Source organism: Sciurus carolinensis, chromosome 8 (genome assembly GCF_902686445.1).
Source record: "Sciurus carolinensis chromosome 8, mSciCar1.2, whole genome shotgun sequence".
NCBI classification, from domain to species: Eukaryota; Metazoa; Chordata; class Mammalia; order Rodentia; family Sciuridae; genus Sciurus; species Sciurus carolinensis.
In genome coordinates, this window is record NC_062220.1 from 114,952,417 (window position 1) to 114,972,845 (window position 20,429).

The following is a 20,429-nucleotide window of genomic DNA, read 5'->3' on the forward strand; positions in this document are numbered from 1 at the left end:
GTGGCTCAGCTCTGCTGGATGCCAAGGTCCCATGAGATAATTATAGGCAGGGATGAGGTGGGTCTGAGAATGGTCCTGGGATGGGGCCTGTGTGTCCCTCTTCAATACCCTACTCCTTAAAGATAGCTTGGGAAGCTCTGCGGAATACCCCAGGGTTTCCAGCACTACGTGTTGGTCTTTATGGGGGACTCGCCTTTGCCCTAGATGAACAGGGACCTGATCCCCACTGATGGCACAGCAGACAAGACAGGCTGACTACTCCAAATAGGGGGACTCTAACCCACAGAGGGGCAGACAGAAGGGGGAGGAGGAGGAGGAGCTGAAGCGGGCCTGCTTGCCAGATGGGAGGATTGAGAGCCTAGGCGTGAGGGCGGGGCAAGACACACACACACCAGCTCCGGAGGTGGGGCCTGATCGGGGGCGGTGCGGGGGGCGAGGCCCAAGTTTCCGGGTGGGGCGCGGGCGGAGGAGGTGGTGGAGGAGGCGGGGCCAAGAGCGCGGGGCCGCGCCCGACCGGCTAGGCGGGACTGGAGCCGGGCGGGAGGCTCTGCTGGAGCCACAGCCGCAGCCCAAGCCGCAGCCAGAGCAGCTCCGAGTCCGAATCCGAGCTGTAGCACCGGCTCTGTTAGAACCAAGCTGAGATCGCCGTCTGGCACCGGTGGAAGCGCGGGTTGGCGAGTCAGCGCACATCCCGGGAATTATCGGAGGTAACGAGCTGCTACCACCCCCGGGTACCACCAGTCGCGGAGCCAGGATTGCCCCTGACAGGCCTGGTCACAGCCTGAGCGCGCAGGAGGTCCGAGAGTCAAGATCCCTACCTCAACGGCCTAGGGACTGAAGAGAAGAAAGAGGATTCCATCTAAGAGCATACCGTGGGCTTGGGGCAGGGAGGAAAGTGGAGACTTCATCTGGCACGGGCAGAGGTGCGCGGAGCTTATGAGACCAGGCTCGTGCCTGGCATCCCAGCAGCCACAACCTCGTCTCTACCTTATCTGAGCCAGAATACGGATAGCCTAGCTTCCAGACCTTGGCTGACCCAGGGGACCTGGCACACAGAAACGATACCCTCACCTGTCTGAGACCAGCACTGGGTTCAAGGAACCAGGATCCGGCCTGGCCCAAAGTGAGTATCTCTGGTGACCCAGAACTGCTCACTGGGGAGTCTGCCTTCTGCCCCAGCTCCACTGGTGCGAATGTGCCGCTGCCCATTGGAACAACATGAAGGCAGGATGACCTCAGCGGAAGCAGTGGCAGTGACTGGAAGTACTCGGGTGACTGGATCCCCTGAGTGGCCCCCTGGCAGCCCCCAGGTCCTCAGGCAACCTGGCCGGGCCCGGGTGGCTGTGGCAGCACTGGTGTGGCTGCTGGCAGGAGCCAGCATGTCAAGCCTCAACAAGTGGATTTTCACAGTGCATAGCTTCGGTCGGCCCCTGCTGCTCTCCGCGCTGCACATGCTGGCGGCAGCGCTGGCATGCCACTGGGGGGCACGGCGCCGGATGCCAGGGAGCACACGCCGACGAGTCCTGCTGCTCAGCCTCACCTTTGGCACATCCATGGCCTGTGGTAACGTGGGCCTGAGCACTGTGCCCTTGGACCTGGCACAGCTGGCTACTACCACCACACCACTGTTCACGATGGCCTTGTCTGCACTGCTGCTGGGTCGCCGCCACCACCCACTGCAGTTTGCTGCCATGGGCCCACTCTGCCTGGGGGCAGCCTGCAGCCTGGCAGGAGAGTTTCGGGCACCCCCTGCAGGCTGTGGTTTCTTGCTGGCAGCCACTTGCCTTCGAGGTCTCAAGTCTGTTCAGCAGAGTGAGTTTCTGGGTCTTCATATGGGGAAGTGGGAATTTGGGTGGGCATGTGGTCTCTATATCTCCGTGAAGGCTGTGACCATTATCCCATTTTACAGATGAGGAAACTGAGGCTCAGAGAGGGCCAAGAACTCAGTGAATTTCAGGTTCTGGAGATTTAGCCAATATTTAATAATTGCCAATGATGTGTGTTCCATGGCTCATCAAACCTTTTGTCTCTGGGAATCCCCATACTGTCCATGATGAAGGCAGGTACCATATTGTCCCCATTTGATGGGGGACTTGCCTTGGCCATGATGTGTCAGTGAGCAGCAGAGGCAAGATTCAAATCCAGAATCCATGCTGGAGTCAAGTGATATGGTCTAAGTCAGCAGACCCAGAAAGAAGCCAAAAAGTGTGGAACAGGGAGTGAAAGAAAAGAAGAGCAGGCCTTGAGCTGGGATTTGGAAGACAAGGGGTTTGGCCAAGTCTGGGAAATGCTGATGTTTAGTGGGAGCTACAGGATGATAGGCCTCGTGCTAGGTGTTGACCCTCAGTTATCATGGCAACAACTGCCTCCATTCCTATTTATAGGTTGTGGAACTGAGACCCAAAGAAGTTTATGGTTGACCCAGGGTCGCACATTTCCTAAACACAGTCCCCACCCAATTTGTGCCTCAACCCCAGGGAGACCTGAGGGAGGCCTGGGTACCAACCATGCCTTTGCTCGTACTTGCTGGGTGATCTTGGGCAGGTTTAGATCTTCTCTGTATCAGAGAAGGGTCAGAGGTGATGGAGTCCTGTGGACCTCTTATTCTCCCTCCCTTCCAGTTTGGAGGTCCTGTGACTCAGGTCTGGGAGGAGAAAGGCTGCAGTGGGGTGGGGGAGTGTCAGGGGGTAGTTTCCAGGATTACTGGATTAGGGTTGGGGATAACCTAAGGCTGGGGCAGGTTGAGTCAGAGCTCAGCCCTGCCCTGGAATCTTGGAGCCAGGACCCAGAGGTCCTGTCACCATTTTCCCAGGCCATGAGGCAGGGCCAAAGCCCGGTTCTATTTTTGCCCTCAGGTTACATGAGCTGGGTACTGAACTTGGGCATGAGCTTTGGGCATAAGTTATCTCTGGGAAACCTGACCCTGTGAGGCCTCCTGGGCAGGGCCACAAGACTGGGAAGATCCTAGCCTCAAGGCCCATTGAGCATCTGCTGAGGCTGTACTCCTCACTCAGGACCCCAGGTAACCCTATCTGCAGGAGAGGCTTTGGACGGTCAGGCCTTGGTGCATAGAGCCATGGAGTGGCATATGCCTGGCATCAGGTCCCTTCTTAGCTTCTACTAAAAGCTTTACTCCCAAGTTTCAATTCCCTGGCCTCCTGGATGAGTTGGGTGTTTACTTTGAGCTCCCACGGTATCCTCTGCTTTCCCCATCCTGGGGCATCAGAACCATTGACAACTTATCTGCTTCCCACTGGGCAAGGTTTGGGGAATCTCTGTGTCCCCAGCACCTGGCCTGGGGCCTAGCACAGGGAAGACACTCCTTAAGAGATGGATTTATTGATGGCTCTGACGAACCTGTTGGTAAACTGTTGTGGCTGTATGGTTGAGGAGGAAGCTTAGGAGGCTGGAGGCCCCACTAATAAAGGTGGGAGCCCAGCAAAGATGGGATAGAAGAGACAGGATCTGGGACTGAGATAGGTTTTGAAAAGAGGGAGGTTTCTTTTGTCAGATTTGTCAAGGCCAGATTTAGACTAGGGTGTAGATGGCTGATGACAACTCTTTTATAAAGCAGATACCATGGAACCAGAACATAAGTGTCTAGGAAGAGAGAGCTTATGCAGCAATGGGCAGAACTCCAGTTTTCCTCCTACCTGGACCAGGTGGAAGCCCAGGGGAGCTATAGGGGAAGAGGAACAATACCACTCTCCTACCGATAAAAAGACTAGGAAGTGGGGTGCCAGTCTATTGGAATTATTCTCAACTGTACCCACGTGTGTCACAGAGAAACCTGACTCCATTCCTGTCCTTTGAGCTCTTGGATGACCTGGGAGACACTCTTTGTGTTCTATACCTAAGGTGGGCACAGGTGTGGTAGGGACAGGTGCTTCTTCCTGGGAACCCCTGAGAAGGCTGCCTAGGGTAGGAGGTGTGTAGCCATGATATTAACCATAGCATAATTATGATAATACATTTACTGAGTTCTTGCTAGGTGCCATACCATGTTCAGCTCTTCATAGGGACAGAGCTGGAAAGGATATTCTGGGAATGGGAAACAGACCATGCCAGGGCATGGGGTGTCAGCCAGCAGGAGCAGGGCATGGGGGATCATGTCAGCTGCCAGGTTAGCAGTTGTACTGGGCATTAGACCCTGTGCTCAGCACCTCACCCCCTGTAAGAGGGTGTTGTCACCTCCCCATGCTACACATGGAGACTAAGACATAAAGAGAGGCTGACTACATCACACAGCTAGTGAAGGGACGAAGAGGGGATTAGGCCAACTGCAGAAGGCAGAGTTTGGATCAGTTGGTATGTCAGCATGTGGCAGAAGCTCAGATGTGTTCAGAAGATGAAACAAAAATGCCTTTGAAGAAGAGAATTGACATGGTTGGTTTCTGGCAGGGGAAGGGTCACTGAGAAGGCAGGATGACAGACTCACATTTTGGGAGTGAGTTAACTCTGACAGGGGATCACTGTCCTTTTCCTGGGCTACAGGGTTATTGGGCATGCAGGACAGGTGCAAGGAGCTGGATAGAGAGGCTAGAACTTTCCTACGTGGCTGCCTCAGAGGTTGAAATTTAGCAAGGGTGAAATTCACCTGAAAATCCAAAGCCTTCCTGCTATGGGACCTTTAACATGCAGGCCACAGGCAGCTCCTAATGGTGCTAAATTTGGAACCAATGAGCCGCAGGCATTCCGATTATCTGTTCATTTCTAGAAATGCTTGAGCCAGAGGGACTGTTGCCTTGAGAACAAAGCCAAAACAGAATGAAATCGAGAAAGGAATAAAATTTCCTATTCTAAGCATAGCCTGTGAGTAAGCAAGTCTGTGGCTGTTTGGAAAGTGTGTGTCAGAAAACACGCAGAGGTTCAGAAAGCCCTGGGAGGGAACCTGTATCAATTACTTATTTGTTTCCACAAACACTTGGATAAGGCCCCAAACCTCAACTGCCCTCATGCACATACTGTCATTTCACCTGGGCTGTATCTGACTTTGACGGCAACACTACTTCCTTTGTGAATTGGCTGGATGGAAGCATGTGTAGACACTGGCACACACCAGCACATAGTCACACACCTATGCAAGATGGCAGCATCTCCTCTTAAAAGGTTTTCTCTTGCTGGGTTTGGTGGCACACACTTGTAATCCCAACTACCTGGGAGGCTAAGGCAGGAGGATTACAAGTTTGAGGCCAGCCTGGGCAACTTAGCAAGACCCTGTCTCAAAATAAAAATTAAAAAGGGCTAGGAATGTGGCTTAGTGGTAGGGTGCCCCTGGGTTCAATCCCCTGTACTACCAAAAAAGAAAAAAGTAGAAGTTTCCTCTTAGTTCTGGATCCATCTCAACAAACCATAGTGTTGGTAGCAAAAAATACTGATTGTCAGTCATAAACAATGAGTAAGAGCCAAGAGCCAACGATGACTTTCTTTTTCTCTTGTCGTAAGTAAATGAAGCAGACTGAACCTACCATTTTGACTCAAACCATTTATTTTAAAAATCTTATCTTCTTCTTCATCATCTTCCTCTTTCTCCTACTCCTCCTCTCCACTCCTATTCCTCCAGTTCCTCCTTCTTCCCCAACCCTGACTTCTGCTTTTTGCCATGTAGCTAGTAAGTGGCAGGACACTCTGCTGGCCCATCCATGCTAGTTCTTCAGAACTACAGTGTAAGGTCCTGACAGGTGTGATAAGGGCTGAGGGCTAAGAAAGGTAGGTCAGTTGGTGCAGGGTCTTCAAAGATGGGTTAAGAACTTAAGACAGTTTCATCCAAAGCCTACGAAGCCCCTGAAGATTTTGTTTGATTTTTTTGGAGCCACTTTTCATGTTCATTGATCACTTGATTGTTCCAGATACATTAGTTTCACCCTTTCGGAAGTAGTTTGAAGTAGGTAAGTCTTTTTATTTTATTTTTTATTTTTGGATGCCAGGGATTGAACTCAGGGGCACTCAACCACTGAGCCAACCCCCAGCCCTATTTTGTATTTTATCTAGAGACACGGTCTCTCACTGAGTTGCTTAGCACCTCGCTTTTGCTAAGGCTGGCTTTGAACTTGTGATCCTCCAGCCTCAGTCTCCAGAACTGCTGGGATTACAGCCATGTGCCACCGCACCCAACTGAAGTCTTTAAGAAAATTTTTTTTTAATTTTTAAAATATTTACTGAATACTTACTTATTAAAACTTTAAGTTATCCTTTTAGCTGGTGGGTAGCACACAATATCATTTCAGCTACTTGGGAGGCTGAGAGAGGATCACAATTCAAGGCCAGCCTTAGTGAACTTAACAAGACCCTTTCTCAAAATAGGAAATAAAGATAGCTGTAATCCCAGCGGCTTGGGAGGTGGAGGCAGGAGGATCATGAGTTCAAAGCCAGTCTCCATGATTGAATGAGGCCCTAGGCAACTCAGTGAGACCCTATCTCTAAATAAAATACAAAAAAGGGCTAGAGGTATGACTCAGTGGTTAAGTGCCCTTGAGTTCAATCCCTGGTGAGAAAGGAAGGAAGAAGGGAAGAAAGGGAGGGAGGGAAAAAGGGAGGGAGGGACTGCTGGCCTTGGGATGTAGCTCAGTGGTAAAGCATTTGCCTAGCTTGTGTGAGGCCCTGGGTTCAATACAGTACTGCCAAAAAAAAAAAAAAAGTTATTGTATACGCTTTAGTATTTACCCACCTTTCCAAGTGAGGAAACAGGATTATCAAGGTGAAGTACCTCTCATGAACCCAGGTCACAGCTAGTCAGGAGTGGACATAGAGCACAAACCCAGGTGGTTTGACTCTTGTGATTGGCGATCATATTTCAGAGCAGGAGTCATTAACCTTGCATGAACTGTCAGGGTAGTCTTCCTGAGGATCAGCCATGGAGGCCACATTGGGTTGGCCCAGTGGGGCTTGTCTCTGTACTACACTGGGTACTGATTGTCCCTGTCCTGATTGCAGGTGCCCTGTTGCAGGAAGAGAGGCTGGACGCAGTGACCTTGCTGTATGAAACCTCACTGCCCAGCTTTTGCCTGCTGGTGGGTGCAGCACTGGTGCTGGAGGCTGGTGTGGCACCACCACCCGTCCTTACAGATTCCCGCCTCTGGGCCTGTGTCCTACTCAGCTGCTTCCTGTCTGTGGTCTACAACCTCGCTAGCTTCTCCTTGCTGGCCCTCACCTCCGCTCTCACCGTCCATGTGCTGGGCAACCTCACCGTCGTGGGTAACCTCATCCTGTCCCACCTCCTGTTTGGCAGCCGCCTCAGCACCCTGAGCTATGTGGGCATTGCACTTACCCTTTCAGGAATGTTCCTTTACCACAACTGTGAGTTTGTGGCCTCCTGGGCTGCCCGCCGGGGGCTGTGGCAGAGAGAACAGCCTGGCAAGGGTATTTGAGATCTGGAGGAACTCAGAGCCACACCCAAGACAGCCTCATCTTGAATCCAGTCTTGGCCAATGTCTGTGAGAAAAGTGGAAAGCAGGAAGCCACCAGGCCAAGAGAAGGAGAGGCGCCTTCTGGAAGGACTCCCTGGGAGCTGGAATGGTGACTCCCAGAGAGACCCACCTCCTGTCCCTATCTTACCCTGTCACAGGCCCCACCCACCACTGGATGGTGGGTCCAAGCCTGGCATAGTCACTGTGCTTGTTGGACTAATTATTATGATTAGGATCAACTGTTATGCTGAATTTGCTGGGCAAACTTTGAAAATCTCAATGTGCTATGATGACAACAATGATTCTTGACAGTTGTATAATCCTTCTTCTAGGGGGGAAGGCAGTGAGGGGGTTCCAGGAAAGGGCTCTTCACTGCCGCTTCCCCCAAGGACTTGGAGTAGTCTGTGCCAACTCCAGGCAGCTGCTGCAGCCTCATTCCTGGCTCTCAATTTTGGGTCTTCCATCCTCAAATAAACTATTTTTGCTTGGATACCTGTGTCATTACTTGGGGGTACAGCCAAGGGAATCCACCCCGGAACTAGGACATTGTCTCTGACCTATCATGGCCTGTTCAGGCCCCCAACCTTGCCCTGTTTTCTACAATCCCTCTATTGGCCAGGCCACTATTGCCCATTTTTTGGACAGTGGTAGTGGCTTCCTCCTTGCTCTCCCCTGTCCCCTTTTTTCCAGGGCCCTTCACCCGAAGGGAACATTCTAAAAGACACATGCTCTGTGGCTTCACACTGCTCTAAAGACATGGTCGGAACTTCCTACCTGAGAGCACGCAGCCCTCAGGATCTGGCTCCTGTGGCCTCATCAGGCAGCTGCCTCACTTCTCTTCCCCTTGTGCTCCATGTTCCAGGCTCAGTAACTTCCTTCAGGTTCACACAATGCCAGATAGACCCTTGCCAGAGCCTTTGCTGTTGCTGTTCCCTCTGTCTGGTACCCCCTACACACCCTCCTTCCTTCTATATCTTTTCCTGTGTGGAAAAGTCCAAATATGCACATCTCCTTTATTTTTTTGGTACTGACCAAGGGTGCTTTGCCACTGAGTGAAATCCCTAGTTCTTCTTGTTTTGTACCACAGATTGAACCCAAGGGTGTTTAACCACTGACCCACATCCCCAGCCCTTTTTTATTTTTTTTTTTTTTGAGACAGTGTCTCACTAAGTTGCTTAGGGCCTACTAAGTTGCTGAGGCCAGTCTTGAACTGGGATTATAGGCACGCACTAGTGCACCAGCATACCTTGCCTTTAAAGAAAGACCTGGAGCCTGGAGTCATGGTGCATGCCTGTAATCCCAGCTACTCAGGAGGCTGAGATAAGAGGATTGCAAGTTCTAGGCTAACCTGGACAGCTTGGCAAGACCTTGTCTCAAAATAAAAAAATAAAAGGGGTTGGGGGTGTAGATCAGTGGTAGAGTGCCCTAGGTACTCCCCCAGTACTGCCAAAAAAAAAAAAAAAAAAAAAGAGAGAGAGAGAGAGAGAAAGAGAAGCCCCGAGGTTGGGGTTTGTGAGGTGTGTGGCTTAGTGGTGGAGTACTTACCAAACCATGAGAGTCTCTGGGTTCTATCCACAGCATTAAAAAAAAAAAAAAAAAAAAGGTGTGGTGGCCTGTGCCTGTAGTGACAGTTATTCCCAGGCAAGAGGATGACTTGAGCCCAGGGGTCTTAAGATCAACCTGGGCAAAATAGCAAGACCCCTTTGTCTCAAAAGGGAGGGAGAGAGACAGCAAAAGGAAGACTGCTAGGAAAGGGTCTTGACAATGGGCCATACCACATAGTTGTGGGTGAACAGGGCAAAGCTTGGGGTGGCCCCATAGGGGCAGTGGGAGCGCTCAGCAGGGAGCCCTCCCGGTTAGCCCAGAGCATTGAAAGGAGCAGGGCTCCCGTGCAGAGAAACTAGGGCAGGAGTCTCTAGAGCTAGCCTGGAGCCCTGTGATCAGCAGCGCCTGCAGCCTTGTCACATCACCTCTCTTAGCCTTTTCTTGGTGCTGTACGCTTAACTTCCTTGTACCCAGCTACCTCTCTCAGGGATCACCTGTTAAAAAATGATAAGGATCCAGCCTGGAGCTTGCAGTCCAGGGACCTAATCCTTCTCTGCTCACCTCATTATGTATGTTGGGTAGGTACCCTCCCTTCTCTGTGCCTCAGTTCCATATCTGTAAAATGGGCTGATGATCCCCACAAGAGGATTTTAAGGAGGAGCCAGCGGGCAGGACCAGGGATGAGAAAGGAATTGATGATGCCAGCTGTCTCTGTCCCTATCTTAGGTAGTCACCTCCCCCTCTCTGAGGTTTCAGATCCACCTGGAAAATGTCCTTCTTGCTTGAGGAAGGGGAGCTAAATCAGGCTGCAGCTGGGATCTAGGAGGACAGGTTCAAGGAGGAATCATTCATTACATCGTGTAACCAGAATTCATAAAGGACCACTGTGTCAGTCAGTGCTAGGTGGGGTGGTGTGAAGGGTCAGCAGAAGGCTGGGCAGGGGCCAGGTGGTGAGGGCCTAGGAATACAGGCACAAGGGTTACTGGCCCCTAACTCCACCCAGGCTGGCTTTGCAGGAGGGAAAATGGACCTTGTTGAGTCACCGGCCTCCCACCCTCCCTGTGACTCAGAGATGCCATGGGCCCAGCCCAGCCCTAGTGTAGTTTGGGCACTTCTGGACTGCACTCTCAGACTTGGTCAGACAGAACCAAGAAGGATGGCTTTGATTAGGCTGAGCCGCCTTAGAGACTCAGGCCCCTTTTCCACTTGAGAGGGCCCACTGCCATAGCAGGAGCATCCCCGCACCACCCTCACTCAGGGTCCTGGGCTTGGTGGGATGTTTGGCTAATGAGCGAGCACCCCATCACATCAGACCCTGATGCTTATGGGGAGTAATTAGATATGTGCTTGACTTGGAAGCTAGTTTGTCACCAGATTTGGGACCATCAGGTATCTAAGTATGGCCCTCAAGGCCACAGCCTGTTCCTTCCCATCACTCCCCCCAGCAGTGGGCACAGAGACTGGACTGAATCAGAAAGCCTGGGTTTCAGTCCTGGCCCTGCCTACTCATGGTATGATTTCAGACTGGCCTCTTCTGGCCTCACAGTGTTGTTGGGAGTATCATAGGGAGATCAGTGGGGAGAGTCCCAGCGAAGGTCATTGTGCCTCCAGGTTTTGCCTCTCACTAGCTTCTGTTGCCTCTGGTAAGTGGCTTCACCTCTCAGAGTCTCCATCTTTGCATCCAGTCCCTGCTAGGAAGCTTCCCCAGGATAACAGATGTCACCTCCCTGAAGAAGCTCTTCTTTCCTTGTACTCCTGCCTGATGCCATGCCAAACTGAATTTGAAGCTCCAGTTCGGTGGTACCCCAGTTCCCTGCACCTCTCCAGGTGGAGTCCCAATCATATCCCAGTCTTTGAACTGGATCAATATCTCTTCTTCACCAGATAAAGATTCAAGGTGACCTGCTGCTCTCTCCCCAGTCATCAGCACAAGGTATGGCAGGGAGTAGGTAGTGAAATCCTCCCTTATCCAAGGGAGATGTATTTCAAGACCTCCCAGTGGATGACTAAAACTGCAGATGGTAACCTAACCATATGTATGCCATATTTTTTCTATACATACATAAATTAAAAATCTTTTCTATCTTAACTAAGCACTTAATCACACACTGCAGTTGTAATTTTTGCAGTTTGAGGTGTGACAGCAAAACAGCATTATTTTTTCCCTTCATAATTTCGCAGAAGATTTATTCTTACAATAGAGCTTAGTAACCTCAGCATGCAATTTTTTTTCTTTCCTTAAGTTGCAAACATTCTTTTCACTTAAAGAAAACACTACACATTCTCTCTGTCATATTCAAATTGCTAGCATCACTATTTTTGTGCTTTAGGGTATCATTAAGTAAAATAAGGGTTATTTGAATACAAGCACTGTGATACCAAGGTCGATCTAATAACCATGATGAACGAGACACCTACTAAGTGGTTAACAAGTGAGTAGCAGGTACTGTGAGGAAACATTGGGCAAAGGGATGATTTACATCTGGGGTAAGTAGAAGTAGGACAATGTGAGATTTCATCTTGTTACTCAGAACAGAATATAATTTAAAGCTTACAAATTGTTTATTTCTGGAATTTTCCATTTAATATTTTCAGACTGCTATTGACAGTGGATAACAGAAATAATGGAAAGTGAAATTGTAGATAAGAGATGGGGGCTACTATACTAGTCAAGGGGTTCTTAAGTCAATCGTGGGTTCAAATTCTGGAGTTGGGCATGTGCAACTATGTGACAGGCAAGGACTCTCCGGGGCTTAAGGATAGTGCCTAAAACATAGATCCTCAATCATTGTTAGCAAACTCACTCAAGTCAGATGTTTCCCAGTTCCTCTGAAAAGCTCCTTGGGCTATCTCTCCTATCTCTTTGACTTCCATTGCATACTGAGAGCCCCAAGGGCATGCTTCTTCCCAGGGCAGAGTATTGTGGATGTCCCAGCCTCCACTCTGGCCCCACCTTGGAGGAAGCCTGGGAAGTTGAGGCCTTTCTGGGCATCCTGCCACTGTGGATTTGGGAACAAAGCCTTGTCTCATGCTCAGCTGCCAGGGTGCCCTTCCTGCCCTCCCCTGGTGGCCCTTGGATTGTCATTCTAGGAGGCTAGAGCAAATGAGGACTCTTCTTACTCCCTTCTTTGCCCCCCCAAGTAATCCCAGGGATGCCAGAAATTCCACCATCTCACCGTTCCTGCTCAGTTGCAAATGCTTTCTTGAAATAGTACAAAATACTTAACTGAGGGCCACTTCACAGGGAGCCATGAAAGGTTGTAAGCAGAAAAGAAATATGGTCCTCAGTAAACATTTCTTGAAAAAATGAATCTTCAATGTTATCTGGACCCTATGTGCAAGAAAAATTAGGGACTTGAGCCAAGAGGCAGGGAGACCAGGGGAGACCTGTTGTGGTGGTCCAGATGAGTAGATGATAGTAGAGACAGTGCTGGGGACAGAGCAGGTGTCAGCTGTATTGATTTGGGATAATAGTTTAAAGGAGGCCATTATTTTGGACTAAGATCCTGCAGTAGGCCCTAATACTCCAGACTAAACATCAAAATGGAATCACCTATGCTAACGTTCCACATCACCAAACTGACCTTAATCAGAATTCAGAAGACAAGAAAAAACAACCAAAATGGTTTTAATTGGTGTAACAATGAAGTTCCTGAGATTTAATCTTTTAATTTTTACAGAAAGTAACCTTAAGTAATCTGATGTTAACCACTTATTTTTCTAATGTTCTGTCTCCCTGTCCCCGTCTTACAAAGAAAGTAACTTTGACATGATCAATCAGCTTTTTTTTGGTACCAGTGATTGAACTCAGGGGCACATACCACTGAGTCACATTCCCAGCCCTTTTTTGTATTTTATTTAGAGACGGGATCTCGCTGAGTTGCTTAGGGCCTTGCTAAATTGCTGAGACTGGCTTTGAACTTGCGATCCTTCTGCCTCAGCCTCCTAATCCACTGGGATTACACACGTGTGCTACCGCGCCTGGTTACCAATCAGCTTTTTGTTGTTTCTACTTTATTTGGTCTTTCTCTGTTCATAAGACAAACCTCTTCCACTCCGCCTATCAGAACACTTATTTTGCTTTTTGTTTGTTTTGCTGTACTGGGGACCAAACCCAGAGGTACCCTACTACTACTAAGCTACATCCCCAGCCCTTTTTATTTTGAGACAGAGTCTCACCAACTTGCCCAAGCTGATCTCAAACTTGTGATCCTCCTGCTTCAATCTCCTAAGTACAGAATGAAGGATAGCCCTTTCCTAGAATCAAAAAACCAATTAAGATTTTTTAAACCAAAATTATTCCCAAGAATTATGGCTCAAGGTAATAAATATGTATTATCTCCTAGTTTCAGTGGGTCAAGAATTTTGGAGTGGCTTAGTGAGGTGGGTTTTTGTTTTTTTGTGAAGTGGTAGTCAAAATGTTGGCCAGAGTTGCAGTCTTCCAAAAGTTTGACTAAGGTTGAGGTTCTGCTTTCAAAATGGGTCATTAACAATGCTGCTGACTGGAGGCCTCAGTTCCTTGCCCTGTGGGTCTCTCTCTATGGCTCTTGGCATGGTAGTTATCTTCCACCAGAGAGAGTGATTCAAAAGAGCAAAAAGCTAGTGTCTTTTTGGATCCAATCACAATGGTCACACTTTGTCCTTATTAGATTTCCTAATATCTTATTACACAGGTCAAGCCTATTTAATACGGGTTTGCCCACATTGACTTACACAAAGACATAAACAGCAGGAGGATGGGATCACTGCAGCCACCTTTGAGGTTGGCATGTTTGTTGAGTGAGTGAGTGAGGACTTGAGAACAGAGCTTGGGGCCACAAGGAATTAGTCTGGGAGCTTCCTGCTCTGGGTAGGATCTTGTCAGTCACACTACTGCATGCTCCCTGACAAAGCACTGCACAATCTGGTCCACAACAAGTACTTAGCAAATGTTTGCTCTGGGAGAACTGCCTTCTGTCCCCCAGACAGGACAAGTAGTGGAATCCTCAGCTTGGTATTTGGAGCCCTGCATGCTCTGGTATCCCTAAGCCCATTCCCTTGCCCCAATCCCTCTAGCTCTATGGGGCCACCCCAGCTCCCTATGTCTGTATCTGCTGGAGCCTTCTAATATTGAGGCTTCCCTTCATCAGTGGACAGGAGTCTGAGAAGGTCCCTCTGAAAAAGTGAGCCACTTCATGTTTTTTTTTTTTTTCTGTTCTGCCTCTGTGACTTATTTTTAAAATAAACATGTTTCTTCCTTTTCCTCTTCCCCTCTCCCTCCCTAATCTCAGGGGAATAGGATTACCTTTCTTCCCCCATCCTAGGCAGTTATCTGTCCTTGAGCATACACCCACCCCAGGAATGAAGAATTCAGACTTGGGATGGCACCAGAAGATCTAAGAAATGACTATCTCCCAAATTAACAAGTGAATTACCACTGTAGACAGAGAATACTGGAATGTAGGCTTTGAATCACTTCTTTAAATACCTACTGTTTTCCCTCTTAGGAGTGGGGGAGGAGATAGTGGAATGAGACAAACATCATTGTCCTATGTACATGTATGATTACCTGAATAGTGTGACTCTACATCATGTACAACCAGAGAAATGAAAAGTTGTACCCCATTTGTGTACAATGAATCAAAATGCATTCTGCTATCATGTATAACTAAATAGAACAAACAATAAAAAAAAAAAACCTACTGTTCCCCATGATGAGCAGAATCACAGAGTTCCTGCATTTTTCCTTTGTTAGCAAAGCAATAAAACTTCTTTTTTCTTTTTCTCAAAACTGTGTCCTCTTTATTGGATTGGAATTGGGGACAAAGATCTTCCAAAACACCTCCAAATGGGCAGTGGGACTTCAACTTGGCCCCAGGCAGGAACTTGACTTAGGCCACTGAAAAGAAAGGCACAAGAAAGATATATTAAAGGGATTACAAAGGTGCTGCAATCCCAGCGGCTCACAAGTCTGAGGCAGGAAGATCTCAAGTTCAAAGCCAGCCTTGGCAACTCAGCAACTTAGTGAGGCTCTAAGAACTTAGCAAGACCCTGTCTCAAAATAAACAATTAAAAAAAAAAAAAAAAAAAAAAAAGGGAGGGGAGGTCTGGGGATGTGGCTCAGTGGTTAAGTACCCCTGGGTTCAATCCCTGGAAAACACACACACACACACATACACACACACACACACACACACACACGGACAACAAAGCGTACATACCGCAAAGGCAAAGTGCAGACACCCTCACCTCTCAGAGGAGAAAAAAGACTAGACACACCCAGGGTTGAGTCCTCTGATTATATATAGGATTTTCCTGGGAAGAAATATGTAAGTTTCCAGGAAAGCTTTTTGAAAATCAAACCCCTTTGTCAATCATTTGATATTTGGGTTTCAGAATGTTTCTTTTTGGTTAAGCAGTCTAGTCATAAATCAGCAGGGGCACATTATGTAGTTTTTAAGATCTGGTGATATTTAAATTATGTTTTTGTTCTAATTGATCTGGTACAAGCTACACTGGAGGTTTTATTCATCTAACCAAAGAGACAAGCATGGCAAGTCTTTCCCACAATTCACAGTACTTCTAAATAAGGTGGGGGAAGCTGGAATTGTACCCCTTACTTCAGGACCCTTAGGTCACACCTAGATTAAATAGTGGGAATTTTGAAAAGTCTTCTAAGCCTACACCTCTTTTGAGGTAGGATTTGAACCCCTTTTTGCCCCACACGGGATGACTTTCTGGAAAAGCACTTTGAAAACAATAGAGGATTATGCACAGACAAAAGAAATGCCTTGACTTGGGACCAGGAGGTCCAAAGAGTGAGTATATCACCCACAGTGAGAGCTGTCCATTAAGCTAATCGTGGACCATGCACTGGGCCTGGTGCTATGGAATTGCCGAATCTTCACAGATGAGGACACTGAGGCTCCAAGAGGCCCTAGGTCACATGGAGAGTAGGTGACAGGGCTAAGTTCTGGTTTGCAGGTCCAGTCTTTCAAGTTAGAACCCTTGAGGACTGACATGTCCTAGAGAATGGACTATGCCACCTTTATTAAAGACTGGAGGGGAATTTAAGAGCTTGTCACGTACAATAGCACTCAAGAAAAAATTTTTAAAAAGTTTTATAACACTGGAATGTTTACTTGAAAATTATCTTCTGTGTAAATCTGATCTAGAAAACTTCAGTAGGGTCACTGTGGTGAAGGTAGATGTGGGGCTGTTTGAGGCCCCGAGGGTTCCAAGAGCACTATTTAAAGGCCACTCATCTAGTAGGTTGGCACTTACTGTGAACAGTTCAGGGGGTGCCATGATGCTTAAGGTTCTGGCTTTGGGTTTGAAGGAACAAAGTAGGATTGTAACAGACTCATTTATTTCTGAGTTGTTCAGTCTAAGGGCAGCAGGATTCCAGGCATTGAGGCTCTGGTCTCTTTGTCCAGGGTACCACCTGCCTCATTTCACCCTTTGGCCAGTAGCCATGGTCTGCCACTCATAGGGTAGAAAACTTATCTTCACCATCTAACAACTGAGTTTAATCTTTAAAGATACGGATTACAGAGGTGAAAGCTGTGGCATCACTTTCTTTTTTCTTGCCCTTATAAAAGGTATCATCTGGTATAGTCCTCTATCAACAAAGATTGTTCAAGTTCAGATCCTGATATAGGATCAACAACAGGTCTGTACACTGACCCTCAAGCAGGAAGTTGGGGGATGATTTAGAGTGGAATCATCAAACGGACCTCCTTCTCATAGATGTCAGGGATCATTCCCACTGGGGAGCTGACCATGTGTATAGTATTCTTGCCAAACAGCTGGAACTCATAGTGGATGAGTTGCTCCCAAAAGCCATTGTTGGGTCGGATGATGGGCCGGCATGACTTGGTCCATGTGTGGGCATCCAGCAGGGACATGGCATGGTACTTCATGAGGTAGGCAAGGCACAAAGTGGCTGAGCGGCTGACACCAGCGGCACAGTGTAGCAATGTACGGCCCTGTTTCATTTCCACACTGTGGATGTGGTCAGCGATGGGGTCAAAGAAGTCATAGAGCTTTGAGATAGGTGCATCGGCCACAGGCACCTGTGTGTACTGTATATCCTCATAGAAGGTATTTACCACCTCTACTGAGACGTTTATGACTGAAGAGATCTGGTTGCTGGACAGCAAGAGCTTGTTGTTGGCAGCCACACCATTGCTGATGTACAGGCTTCTGGTGATCTGTGAGAGGCCGCTGATTGAGGGCTGTCGGAACTGAACTGGGAAGGTACACAGGGGTGCTGTCATCAAGGCGGTGTGTCAGAAGTTGGTGGCACATGAGGCCTGCATTTTTCTGCTAAGCTGTGTCCATGGAAAACTGCAGGGAGGGAGGGAATGTTTAGAGAGTAAGTGCCCAACAGGCCAACCCAGGAGACTTCTGGGAAATAGATGGATGGGACTATGGGTTTCCCTAAGGCAGTCCTCTGACCATCACAGAAGAATCACTCAGGGAACTCAATAATACACATACCCAGATATTGGTCCCTCCTGAGATACACCAAATTAGATTCTCAAATAAAGGGCATGAATTTGCATTTTAGCTTGCTTTTCAGGTGGTCTAATGCACACTGCCCTACAGGACAAAAGGCAAGTCCCTGGCCTGGCAGTAGGAGCTGCCCTTGAGGGGTCCCTCATCTCTATTTGGGCAGGTCAACTTGAATTCCTCAGCTGTGCCCTGGCCTGACTCTCCATCTAGGCTCACATAGGTCCTCTTCTTCCCCTATTCAGAATTCTCTCCTTTTTTCCAGCCCCTCTAAGCGGGGATCAATTGCAATGTCTCCCTTCTTAGTCTTCTGACTATATGCCCAAAACATGAGACCCTGAACCAGTGACTTGGAAGCAGAGCTCACTGTGCTGAGAGTCACTGGAGGGGAGAATAAGACCAGGGAGGTTCCTGCTCTCCTCCTCCCCAAGAACCATCTTTTTGAAGAGACAGGATGTGCCCATGTGGAACTGATGTGAAATAACAAAGTCCTACATTGCTAAATATTCTCCTGTGCCTTGCCTCTAAAGAGAGCCTAGGGAAGGGAGTGGCTGAGAGATTCCCAGAAGCTAGCATAATGGGCAACAAAGCAACCCCAGAAAAGGAGCAGAGACAGGGATTCTAGGTTGAGAGAGCAGCAGAGATAAAGGCTCTCTGTTGGAGAGAACATGTCAAGAGAAACTGTCAGTTTCTCAGTCTAACTGAGGCCCTTCAGGAAGGCTAATAGGAGTCTAGAGAGACGGAAGCAGCCAGGCCACAAATGGCCTTGCCAGTCAAGCTGAGGGGCTCTATTTTATCCTAACTATGGGCAGCAGGGGAACAAAAGTTTGTTCTATCATTTGTCTGTGCCTGGAAAGACTGCCCTTTGGCCTGGAGAGGTATGGTCTAAATCCAAATGTCCCTTTTTCAGTGAGACCTAAGAGGGTGTGTGATTTTGGGGTAGGTGAAAGGCAGGCGATTGGCAGGCAAGAGGCAGGCAAACAGGCAAATGGCGGATGATAGGCAGCAGTCAGTGAGCGATCTGCACTCAAAAAGTAGGCCATATACTGGCAGATGGTGGGTGATCTCGGTGGACAAATAGGATAAACAGCAGGGGACTGAAGAGCAGCAAAGACTGCCTCACAGAGAAACAGATTTTCCTCTGCTTGAAACCCAAGTTACAGAGCGACAAGGAATGTAGCCTCCCTGTAGTCCGCCATCTTGGCTCTCCCAAAGGTTTCTTTGGTGTGTGATTTTTAAAGCTTAGTTCAAGACTAGGAAGTAAGGGGCCCAAGATTTCTTAGGAGAATACAGAAGTCTGCCCCTCCCAGGGTCACATGCCATATACCTGCTGCAGACATGGTGTTGCTGGTATGGCAAGTCTTTCTGAGGCTCTCCTGCTTCTCTGCTCTTGCTTCTGGGGTTGCTTTGTTGCCCATTATGCTAGCTTCTGGGAATCTCTCAGGCACTCCCTTCCTAATACTTAATGAAGATGTGGTTTTTGCCTTGAGTTGCCTGATAATTTGATAAAAGTCTGTCTTCTCAAGACACCACGAGCCCTTTAGAAGTACAATTATCTTCATGTCCATTGTATCACGAACTAGTGCCAGACTCTGTCTCCATAAGTAGATGCTTGATGAATACTGGTTGAATTAGGAAACCACTTCAATACTATGATCCCAGGAAGCTTTTGGAAAATGGTTGGATGGGTCTATGGAATTCTCTAAAGATATCCTCTGAACATCACAGCAGAATCACTCAGGGAACTTGTTAATAATACAGATACCCAGTCGCTTCCCCAAGTCCACCAAGTCAAGATTCTCAGATGAGGGGCATAAATCTGCATTTCAGTCTGCTGAAATGGTTAAAAACTCTCAATTAATACTGAGAAGTTTTCTAAAAAGGAGGTCTCTCCCATCTTTCTCCAGAATTTCAGGGAGGGTCTGGGTGGAGATAAGGATGGTTCTAGGCTCCTGGAGAAGAATGATAAAGGATGAAGAGGGAAATTCAACCTGCCAATGCCTCAGGGTCAAATGCATTAGGTTCACCCCAGAAGGGCAAATGGGGCTGGTTTGTTGTAAAGGTCATACAAGGACCCTGGAAAGAGGCCCAAAACTCAGGTGGAAACCTAAATGCTGAACTTTCACCATCAGAACCCGCCCCTCAAAATTAACTGAAGGTCCCCCAACCAGTGTCCGGTGGGTAGAAGAACAGAGGAGAGTACTGTTTAAGTGACAAAAAGTATGTGGAAGAGACACTACTCTTGAAAGTGAGGGTAGTGCTTGGGAGGAGAGTCATTTTTATGCTCATCAAGAACATTTATTAGGCACCATATTAGGTGCTGGTGATACTGAAATACATGACAGTCATGGTCCCTTTTCTCACAAAGCTCAAAGTCTAGTGGGAGAGGCAGATATTAAACAGGTAATTATAGGCACACATAGTAGAGCTGGGAAATGTCAAATAAAAATTGTTTTAAACTAAGCTCCTACCCTGGGCTCAACAGATCAGACTAAAAATCAAAATGGAGTCACACAAAATGGAGTCACAGTTTGGTAAAGTCTACTTTACCAAACTGAAACAGCTGTTTATCTGACCTTGGGGAAATCAGGATTAGAGAGATAATTGCCAATGTTCTCAAACAGGTCAGTTTCAACTGGCATAATAAAGTTCCCTGGGTCTTAATACTTTTGTCATAAAAGGTAACCTAAAGTAATTTGATGTTAACCAATCAGTTTTTCTACAGTTCTATCTTCTTGTCCCCACCTTCCAAGGAAAAATAAAGCTTTTTGCTTTTCATTTCTGCTTTCTTCAGCGCTTTTCTGTCCATAAAACCATAAATGTTTTCTGCTTGGTTCATGGGAACACTTTCATTTTGTACAATGAAGTGTTGCCTGATTTTAGAATAGAAGATAAAGCCAATTAAGACTTTTAAATTGTTGTAATTTTAGCTGGGCACAGTGGCACACACCTGTAATCCCAGTGGCTCAGGAAGCGGAGGCAGGA

The 20,429-nt window shown here is 47.8% G+C and overlaps 2 protein-coding genes across 9 annotated transcripts in view; one reads left to right on the top strand and one right to left on the bottom strand.

The window, feature by feature from the left end:
• Dusp18 (dual specificity phosphatase 18) overlaps window positions 1–20,429 on the bottom strand; it is a 56,007-nt gene that overhangs the window by 26,738 nt on the left and 8,840 nt on the right. For 4 of the 8 annotated variants that reach the window (XM_047560124.1, XM_047560123.1, XM_047560126.1 and 1 more), the window contains 2 exons: window positions 16,667–17,279; window positions 14,080–14,829 (listed from right to left, as the gene is read on the bottom strand). In XM_047560124.1, the coding sequence (XP_047416080.1) occupies window positions 14,794–14,829; window positions 16,667–17,209 (579 nt within the window). In that variant the 5' untranslated portion in view covers window positions 17,210–17,279 and the 3' untranslated portion in view covers window positions 14,080–14,793. Of the gene's footprint in view, window positions 1–11,231; window positions 12,283–14,079; window positions 14,830–16,214; window positions 17,280–20,429 lie in introns of those variants that run through there. The other 4 variants (XR_007109731.1, XR_007109732.1, XR_007109733.1 and 1 more) reach the window with 4 other exon arrangements.
• Slc35e4 (solute carrier family 35 member E4) lies at window positions 499–7,896 on the top strand. Its single transcript, XM_047560121.1, has 2 exons — window positions 499–1,812; window positions 6,934–7,896. The coding sequence occupies exons 1-2, from the start codon at window positions 1,194–1,196 to the stop codon at window positions 7,365–7,367; spliced, it is 1,053 nt and encodes a 350-aa protein (XP_047416077.1). The 5' UTR covers window positions 499–1,193; the 3' UTR covers window positions 7,368–7,896.

Excerpts from the sequence above, each read along its gene's own strand:
- Slc35e4 (XM_047560121.1), top strand. The coding sequence starts at position 1,194 with ATGTGCCGCTGCCCATTGGAACAACATGAAGGCAGGATGACCTCAGCG. Across the intron at positions 1,813-6,933 it reads TCTCAAGTCTGTTCAGCAGA|GTGCCCTGTTGCAGGAAGAG; the intron begins GTGAGTTTCTGG and ends TCCTGATTGCAG.